Genomic DNA, 10,276 nt, shown 5'->3' on the forward strand with positions numbered 1-10,276 from the left:
ACAATGGTTTCAGATGATAATAAACGAATATGGATGATTTCAACTTCGTTATTGATTAGAGATCAAAAAAAAAAAAAATGGATATTTGCAAATATTTTTATATCATCTTTACAAATTATCATTTTATTATACACTTTAATTTCGGATCAGAAAACACTCACTGGCGATTTGTAAACCCAACATCAGCATAAATCCGATAATTATGGCAGTTAATTGTAAAAGGCCACTTTTCTCGTTAGCTCTCTCTCGCGCCAATACTTCGAAGAAAACCACGTACAGCAATGTTCCAGCAGCCATTCCTTGTAGTATTGTTGGAGTAGGTCCTAAATTCTCACTATCATTTTTAAAATGACCAAGGGCTAATCCAACAGCAATACCAATTGGTGTTACCATAGAAAATATTGTTAGATATCCAAGAGTAGTCTTAGTAGAAGCACCAGCAACATAAAGTTCCATACCAACACAAAATGAGATCACTAATTTATGAGTAGCTATTGCAGCAGCCAGGTAAATAACAGAACTAATAGAAGGTTCTAAACCTACAGCTAAACCTTCGAAAATTGCGTGAAAAGATAAAGCAAGAACTGTTAATAGTCCTTGTATTGATGTTTTTTTTGTTATAGTCACATGATTATGTTCATGATGCTCCATTCTGGGATAATGATTCAATTCTACATCAGAAAAGTGCTTCATGTTGTTTTGTGAATTATGCTTTGTGGAAGATAATCCTATAGGAGATGATAAAACAAATATTGCGGGTAACATTTTCTCTTGTTTGCTATCATGAAATTCATCCAAATTGTTTTGCCGTTTGTTTAAATTATTTTCGCTATTTTCTGAATCATTGTTATCTTCTTTCCATGTAGACCTGATTGTGGTGGATACTGTAGTGGTCGATCCAATTGTGGTTGATGTTGCACTTGTTTGATTGTTACATCTACGCACAGATACTGTTCTATATAGCAGCGCTTCTGATGAATCGGGTTTTCCCGTCAGCGCTGCATGTACCGCCTCCTCAACGAAGTAGACGAGAAAAAATCCGGCGCAAAATAGTAGCTCTGATAAACTTAGCGTGCCTAGAGTAGGTAGTTGACTATTTGTTTGATGTCTTTCTACGCTGATTCGGACTTCTGGAGCTAGATGTAAGAATGTAGTGAAGAGAAGAACTCCTCCGCCAAAACAGAGCAGCAACGATGTTTGTAAACCCTGAAGAGTATATGTTATATTTTCTAATTTGCCAAACATTTCATGTCCTTTAAAACCATTTTATTCTTTCTATTCTTTTTCTTTTTCTTTAATTTTTATCATTGTTGAAAAAGTTTAATTAAATAGAACTATTGCCATTATATTTTATTTATTTAATATTATTGTTAATTTAATTTATTAATTTAGTTTAGTAGTTAGAAAATAAATTTTTTTTATAAAATCAAGAATTCTACCACAATAAATCAATATAAGAAAAATAGGAGAAGTTGGTTTTTCAACAAAAATTCTCAATTGATAAAGTATAATCAATAAGATATATAAAGAAATAAATGGAATAACTATATAAAGTTTATAATATATAATAAAGTATAAAATGTAAGAAAAATATTATGAAGTATTATATATTTATTTGCTTATTTCGATATAGAAATAAAATTTAATGTGGATTAATTTTCAAATAAATATTTCTATCAATTGAGAACTATTAAGAATTATTGAATTCTTTTATAATTTTATCATTGAAATTTTGGTATTAAGATTCAAAACGTACTTGTGAACTCGTTGCAGATCCAGAGATGACACTAGCGGATGAAGCGTTTGAAACTGATGTCGATGTACAAGTACTGGAATTACTGAAAATTCCACAATGTTTTTTACAATGATTCATTCTGTAACGTCCGACAATCAGCGGTAGCATTCCCAGAAGCAAAGAACCAAAACCAAGACCAATCATTGCACCTATCTTTGCTACTAATAAAACAGTAGATGTAGTTGCTTCCTCCATTTTTATTTTTCGTTATATTTTAAAAGATAAATTTGAATTTTAAGAAATTTTTATCTCAATTCCATATATTATCCAAAATAAATGGCTTATCGATAATCAGTCAATCTTGAGATTTCTCTTCTTTACTTTTATTTTTTCTTAATTATCATTTTATCATATTTTTTCTGCTCAATTAACATTTCATTTTTCGATCTCTTCTTGATGTTTAATTTGTCAAATGTTTCGCACTTTTTTCGTCTTTATCCAGACAATCAATCGAACGAAGTATTCACTTTGTCACTTAACACACGTATGAGCCACTGGTGAACGACATTTAACGATAAGACCAGATTACTTTAGTAAAATATTAACGCAATATGAAATTTAATTAAAGAATTAATTCTCGCATATTATTTCAGATTTTTCATATTCTTTTAAAATATTTATATATTTTTAAAAATTTTTATATATGTACAATTTATACAATTACCGATGTATATACAATATATATAATTACCGATCTTTAGTATGCAAATATTTGGAGGCATTACATAGATGATTAGAATTAAAATAGAATTATAAAAATAATTATATTATTTTAATGTATTTTATATATATATATATATATAATATTAATATAATATTATATTATATATTAATATATATATATTAATATAATATAATATTATACATATAATATTAATCTTTTTTTATATATATTATATTATCAATATTAATTTCCTTAAAAATATTTGTAAAAAAAAAACATTTTTAATAATTGTAAAATTAAATTGCTTTGATAGTTTTAATATTAATTTGCAATTTTATTTACGTATTGTAATTTTATATAATCTTTTCACTTTAATTTTATTAAACTATAATTCTATTAAAACTTTAATAAAATAATGATAATTATAATCTGTATTAAAAATGAAATTTAAATATTTTAGTGAAGTCAAATTTCTGTAAAATAATATGTGTTAGATCCAAATTGTTGAAGAAATTACACTCTTTACTTTGTATTGCAACACTATTTTGTGGTTGAAAAATGTGAACAGATCAATATATAGTTTTGAAATGACTATTTAATTGTTGATGATATCTTCTAAATATATTTTATAACCGTATATTTTAACTAGTGAGCTTGTGAGAAAGTTTATTTTTGAGAATCGCGAAAAGGATTTGAAAAAACTATATAAATGAATCTAATTAGAATAAATTACGTCTGTTCCATGCGGTACGACGGTGAATCGAATACTCAGGGCTAGTTGCCTACTCGACTCATGATCCCCTCGCGTCTTACATAGCCGTGCTGTTTCCTGCTCTCTTCCCCTTCCATTAGACACATTGCTTCCTACCAGACCGATGCTCGTTTCTCTCCTTTCCCCTTTTGTATTGACGCGTGTTGCTGTTGCTGTAGTGTTGGACAGTTACGTGCCACAGCTAACGTGTATGTAAATGTTTCTCGCAGATGCATGAACTCAACGTGACTGTTTGGTGACCTGATAGCGAACATGACTTACAGATACTATATACTGACAATCGTGGAGAAAAATGAACGATTTGCAAGCATTGCGCGCTTGAAGTGTTGGGCTGAGCGATTGTTATTTTCATTGATTGCTGGATCAATTCGTTGTGAGATTAGATGCTCGATAATTTTAAAAAAATATATTAATATTAGTTTGAAAATGAAATTAATACAAAAATTATTGATAAAATTTGACATATTCTATAATAGGTATGTTATTTTATTTCTGATTGAGAATTATTTATTTTAATCTTATTTGCAAATTTTATTTATATTTTTAAATTAGAAAATTATTAAAAATAGAAATAGATAGAAAATTATTAAAAATAGAAATAGAAAATTATTAAAAATAAAAAAAAATAGAAATTAAGAATATGAATTATGAATATATATTTTTTATGTTAACTTAATAATTTATTTAATTATAAATAAATTTAAAAATTTGAAATTAAGTTAATTAGGAATTAAAAATAAATATATATATATTGCACATGTTTCTCCTATTTCTTTAGTTTGGTTTCTTTAAGTGTAACTTATATTAAATTATTTTCAATTCGGAATTTGCAGCATAAATATTCATGTTATATTATGAATAATCATGAATTAAATACACTGGATATATATTTCAAACTTCAAAGGCATTTCCAATTATATAAGTACTATAATAATAAAAGTTAAATTATTAAAACATGATACAAAAAAAGCTTTTGTTTTGCTGTAAGTTAGTCTTAAAATTATTCTTTCAAATACTTTTTGATACATTTTTATAATCTAATTGAATATATATTTTTTATCAATAAGAACTCAAGTTACTCATATATTATTTTATTAGTTGACATTTTCATAATTTTTTTTATAAATTACATTAGCGAAAAAAAATTTGATTTAAATCAATAAAGTTTATTCAAATGCATATTAAATAATAATAATTATTATTAATTATTATTATTTAGTTTTATTTTTGATTATCTAAATAATTATTCAAATATAATTTCGAAAAAGTTAATTTTACTATAGAATTTTTTTTTTACTTTAATAATCTAATTGTATTTTTTTTAAACAAACAATAATTTTCGCACATATAATTATAAATTATCATGATTGCTTATCGTTATGTCAGAAATATTTAATTTATTTTTTTAGTTTTTCTAAAATCATAAATTAATGTTTATAAAGAAGATTTTGATTATTGGATGGGAATTTAATTAGGTTCGAATATTTCTCGCATTATTGAGACAAATATCTATGCAATAACTCTAAAAGAAGAATAATTTCATATTTAATTATATATATATATATATATGTAATAGACTTTATATTATATTAGTTTATATATATTACAATTGATAGAATAATATTTTTATGTTTATAAGAGTATATCTTATAAATATTTTTAAGTATTAATTTTTATTTGAAAATAATTTTGTACTTACTTAACAACTGTAATCCAAACATCAAGATGAATCCAAATAGAATCGATAAATATTGATTGAGTCCACTTCTATGCTCTTGAAGAATTTCGAAAAATATTACATACAATAATGTACCAGAAGCCAAACCCTATATTAATTATATATAAATATATATTAAATATATATATGTAGAATATATATATATATACTATATATATTTTTTATTATTATTATTATATATATAATTAAAAAATATTATTATTATATATATATAATAATATATATTATTTTTATTTTCTATATGTATTTAAATAACATATTTAATTATTTACTGAGGAAAAGTATAAAAATGTTTTTGCATATATACCTGCAGTAGTACTGGTAATATGCCACTGGTGGCGGCACTTTCGCCACCAACTAGAAAAATTCCTATGGCAATTCCTAGAGGAGAAACAATTGCAAATGTGCAAATATAGATTATCGAAAGATATCGTCTGGTATTATAAGTAATTAATTCTACACCAATACAAAATGCTATCACGAATTTGTGAGCTGCTACTGCTGCAAACATGTACCTGAAAACAAAAACGAAAATGAAAACGAAATTAATACTTTTATTAAAATATGTTATTATAAAATTTTTGTAAATCTTTGTCTTGTAAATATTAAACATATTATTTATGAATTAATATTCATTAACTATTATCTATTACAATTTACAATTTTTAAATAAAAAAAATATTATTTATTTCATTAATTTTCGTGAAGTCATTTTTGATTTGTTCATCTTAGCGATAATGATAATTATATTGATGATTATTAAATAAACAAAAATTAGATGTATTAAATTATTTTTGATCAAATCTGAAAGTTAATTTTTAAATTAAAACGTTATTAACATTTATGCAGCAATATAATCTATTGTGTAATTGATGATTCAAATAGATCTGTTTCAAACATTTCTTTTGAAATTTTTGGTTTAAATCTTCTATTAATTTTCTTTTTAATTTAAATAAAAATAAAAATAAAGATTTTTAAATATCCAAACAATATTGGAAATTTTAATATTTTATTTTATTTCTATTTCATTGTTTATTAAAAAACAAACATACCAAACATAAGAGGCTGAACTTTCTAATCCAATAGCAAGTCCTTCAAATAATTCATGTACAGATAAACCCAAAATAATTAATAATCCTCTTAATGAACTTATGACAAAGTCATGTTTCTCATCTATTATGACTGGTAAGTGATGCGAATGACCATGACTGTTACTATAACATATATATTTTTGTTCCATATAATTTGAAATAACATGATTGTTAGATATTTCTTACTTACTAATGTGAATGTCCACTAACAAAATTCGGCAAAGTTTCTCCATTTTCGATTAATTCATTGGTACTCCTGCTAACATCTTTCTTTGAAAATTCTTTTTTGTGTGCTTTTTTCTTCCGCAAATATGAATGTACTGATTCTTCGACCAAATACATAATAAAAAAACTAAAAATGTATAACATAATATTAAATTCTTACTTATATATTATTTTTATAAATTTTAAAATCTTTCTTTTAAATGTAATAAAAATAAATAAATTAATTTTATTTTATTCACCCAGTACAAGTAAGCATTTCAGATAAGGAAAAATTAAATTTTGGAAGTTTTCCTTCTTTTGTAAGATGTTCTAGTCCTTTCTTTACTTCGGGTAATAAATGAAGAAACATCGTGCAAAAAAGAACACCACCACCGAATCCAAGAAGAAAGCTTACTAATTTTGTTGACCTACAGCAAAAATAAATTAATCTTTAATACTAACTTATCAATTCATTTTTTCGATTTTTATTACATTTATGCTTTTATATTCATATATAAAATTATTTCATAGAGGTTTTTACTAGTACTTTGATAAGTTAATATATATAAGTTATTATATTATATAAGTTATTATATTATAAGTTATTATATTATATAAGTTATTGTAACACATGTTATGTTATAATCAAATTGATAAAATTTCGAAATTTATTTTTCATAAATAATATAAATCTGACATTTGTTTTATCTTTTTAATTTTTTTTTATTTTGAGTAGGATTTATATTTACAACAAAATAGAAATATGAATAAACAATTTGAATTAACTTAATTATTAATAAATAAAAGAGATTACAAAATAAAAAAATTTTTTTATCATGTAATTTATTATTAATTATGTTAATACCTAGGATTTTCAGTATTAGAAATATTCCATTTTAAGCACTTTGCCATTTGCATAGGTAAAATACCCATGCAAGTGCTTACTATGCATAAGATAATCATTGTGATTCCTTTTGCGATCAATACATCCGACATATTTTCATCATTGTGATGATATTCTTCATATTTTTCATCATGCGGATGGAAAGTTGTTGTCAATATTTGAATAAATGAGTTATTTTCTAACAGAGACATGATTTTCCTTTATCAACAATCGAGATTCTAAAAATTAAATATAATTTACTATACTGAGTGAAAGTTAAAATTTTAATTAAATTAATTTTTTACTTTACTAATTTTTCATATTTTATGATATCAATTATACATTATCAATTACATTTAAATTTAAAAAATTTTAAAGTTATAAAGAATTTTTGTACATAAAAAATATTAATATATAAAGTATAAATATAGGATTCCTTTGATAGATTTTAGACATCAAAACAATGAAAAAAGTTTATATGTATGTATACATATGATAAGGTTTAATTAACGAGTTATAAGCATTTTAAGTTTATTAAATAGAGTGAAAGAACACTTAGCTGGATGAGCGATAATATTGTATTGTAATATCTCTTGTATAGTAGAATTTTTCAATGAAAGTAAATATACTGATATTTTTTTTATATATAATTGATTATTTCAAATGAATTTTAATATAATGTAATATAATGTACGTATTAATGTAACTCCTTATTTAACAAAAACTTACTTCGAATAAATTTTAGTAAATTCTAGAATATTAATACATAACTTTATTTAAATCTATAAGTAATCATTATATATATATTTACAAATATATTATTTAAATCCATAACTGAATTATTGCATAATATTCAATTTGTCTACTGGCGAAATCCATAGTGAGTCAAAACACAATCTCATAAGATTTCAGACTAAAAAAATGTATTTTTCTACACATAAATTTGCTTATCTTCACATGTACAAAAAAGTCACTAATGATATTTGAATCAATTTAAAATTCATCGATCAAAGCATCAATTGAAAATCTTGTGATTATTCCATTTGAATTCATTGTGTTTATTTCATTCAATTCAAATTTTTTATTTCGATATGAAATTATTAAACAAAAAAAAATAATAGCCAATATAGTTCAATATCTATATTTTATCATATCATACTAATATCTTTGTAAATCTTAAATCTCTCCATTAAAAAAATCATATAAGCATTGCACTTTTTTTTTATGTTATGTTATTGCATATTAAATATTTTTTTTATATACTTTTTATACATTTACATTTTTTTGAACAAAATTATTTAGATTATTATTTTTTATTGTACCATTCAATTTTATATGAAAATTATTTAATTAAAATTTTATTTTAAACAAATTTAAATTTAATATTTAAATTTATGTATTATTTCATCAAACTTTAAACTTGATTCCGCGACACGACAATGTATTACTGAAATAGCGTTGCTAACAATTGAATGCTAATGGATATTAAAAGAGATTTGATAAAAAGAAAAAAATGAAATAGAAAATTGAATATTATTTTTATATGTATAAAAATACGAAAGTCTAGATCAATAATCTTTTCCATTGGTAAGATAGTATTGCTTTGTTCTGGATTCGGATTGTTCGTAATGTTCGTATAATCAGAAATAAAAATATAAAAAAAAAAAAATTAGTAAATTTATAATATATTCATTCGAGCATGCATAAAAAAAGCAATTGCGATATGTATGCATTTTTTATGGATATATGATATATTAATGTGTAATATATAATATATATATATATATGATATAATGTGTAATATATTGATTCATATTATTAAAAGTAATATCCAAATCGACTATTATTTCTCTTTTACATAAGAATAAGAAATATCTAATGCAAATAAGAAATAAAGATAAAAATTTGTGTAATTTGATTGAATGTTTAATAATCTGAAATTCAAAATTTAATGCGACATGATTTAACTATCATTATTACTTCGGATTTTTTTGTACATGTGAAAAAAATTAAAAAAGCAATTGTGCATATAAAAACACAACCTTTCTAATTTGAAATTTTATAGAAATGTGTTTTGATTTGTTTCTATGGATTTCTTCAAATGATTGTTGAATGAAATACAACAATTCATCAATGATTTTAAATAAAATAATTTATAATCATCGTAACTTCAAATATTAATAGAATTTGCTATAATAATTCCGAGTTAAGTTTCTGTATTCTGTATTCTGTATTTTTAAATTATAAATTATATAGATTTCAATTTATATAATTAAAATTTTTTTTTAAACGATATAAAAATGTTGAATAGTTATATTACAATAATTATATTAATGTAAATTATATATTATTTTACAGAAATTATATATAAATTATATAATACTGAAATTCATTTGAAATAATCAATTGTATATAAAAAAATATTAGTGTAATTATTTTCATTCCGATATTGTAATACGGTATTATCGTGCACAGTTGAGCGTTTTCTTTGTTTCACCATCTCACTCTATCTAATACAAATTTAAAATGCTTATAATTTGTTAATTAAGCTTTATCATATATATAATATAACTAAGCTATATCATATATATTTATCATATATATATAAATTTTTTTCATCGTTTTATATGTCTAAAATCTATCCTCCACATTTTTATGAGTACTCTATATATATTTATAAAATATAAATTGTAAATTTATAAATATATATATAATATATATATAAAGTAAATTATGTATGTATATACAATTTTTTTATATTGATAAAATTTTTACTTCATAAATTTTTAAAAATAAAAAATATGTATATTTTTTACATTTACAAGTTTCAAGCTTCAAGTTTTTTACAATCATAAATAAAAATAGATTTTTTATTTTTTAAAAAAATGATATTGATACAATATTTTATCGTTAAAGTTAAAATTTTGATATCGAACATCAATTATACAATCAGCAATTGTACAAATTAATTGTAAATAATATTAATGCAATAGGAGCATCATTCAAATATTCTAAAATTTGCTTTAATTAATTTATTTATATTATTTATAAATAATATATTGAATTCATATTGTTTACAAAACTTATTAAATTCTATAATTTTAATTGAGACGAATTTTATAAAGTATA

General features: G+C 22.3%; 2 protein-coding genes across 4 annotated transcripts in view; both read right to left on the bottom strand.

Annotated features, from left to right (window-relative positions):
• LOC102675633 overlaps positions 1-2,370 on the bottom strand; it is a 5,366-nt gene extending 2,996 nt beyond the window's left edge. The window contains exons 1-2 of one of the 2 annotated variants that reach the window (XM_006610850.2): positions 1,757-2,370; positions 162-1,206 (exon numbers count right to left, since the gene is read on the bottom strand). In XM_006610850.2, the coding sequence (XP_006610913.1) occupies positions 162-1,206; positions 1,757-1,990 (1,279 nt within the window). In that variant the 5' untranslated portion in view covers positions 1,991-2,370. The remainder of the gene's footprint in view (positions 1-161; positions 1,207-1,756) is intronic. The other variant, XM_006610849.2, reaches the window with a different exon arrangement.
• Positions 2,371-3,034: 664 nt separating this feature from the next.
• The window catches only part of LOC102675395 (zinc transporter ZIP3-like), an 8,440-nt gene continuing 1,198 nt past the window's right edge, over positions 3,035-10,276 (bottom strand). Inside the window, exons 2-8 of one of the 2 annotated variants that reach the window (XM_006610847.2) lie at positions 7,130-7,386; positions 6,525-6,692; positions 6,251-6,412; positions 6,022-6,183; positions 5,277-5,484; positions 4,931-5,057; positions 3,035-3,471 (exon numbers count right to left, since the gene is read on the bottom strand). In XM_006610847.2, the coding sequence (XP_006610910.1) occupies positions 3,413-3,471; positions 4,931-5,057; positions 5,277-5,484; positions 6,022-6,183; positions 6,251-6,412; positions 6,525-6,692; positions 7,130-7,359 (1,116 nt within the window). In that variant the 5' untranslated portion in view covers positions 7,360-7,386 and the 3' untranslated portion in view covers positions 3,035-3,412. Of the gene's footprint in view, positions 3,472-4,514; positions 4,754-4,930; positions 5,058-5,276; positions 5,485-6,021; positions 6,184-6,250; positions 6,413-6,524; positions 6,693-7,129; positions 7,387-10,276 lie in introns of those variants that run through there. The other variant, XM_006610848.2, reaches the window with a different exon arrangement.

The sequence above is a fragment of the Apis dorsata genome, unplaced genomic scaffold (genome assembly GCF_000469605.1).
Source record: "Apis dorsata unplaced genomic scaffold, Apis dorsata 1.3 scaffold_80, whole genome shotgun sequence".
Taxonomy (NCBI): Eukaryota; Metazoa; Arthropoda; class Insecta; order Hymenoptera; family Apidae; genus Apis; species Apis dorsata.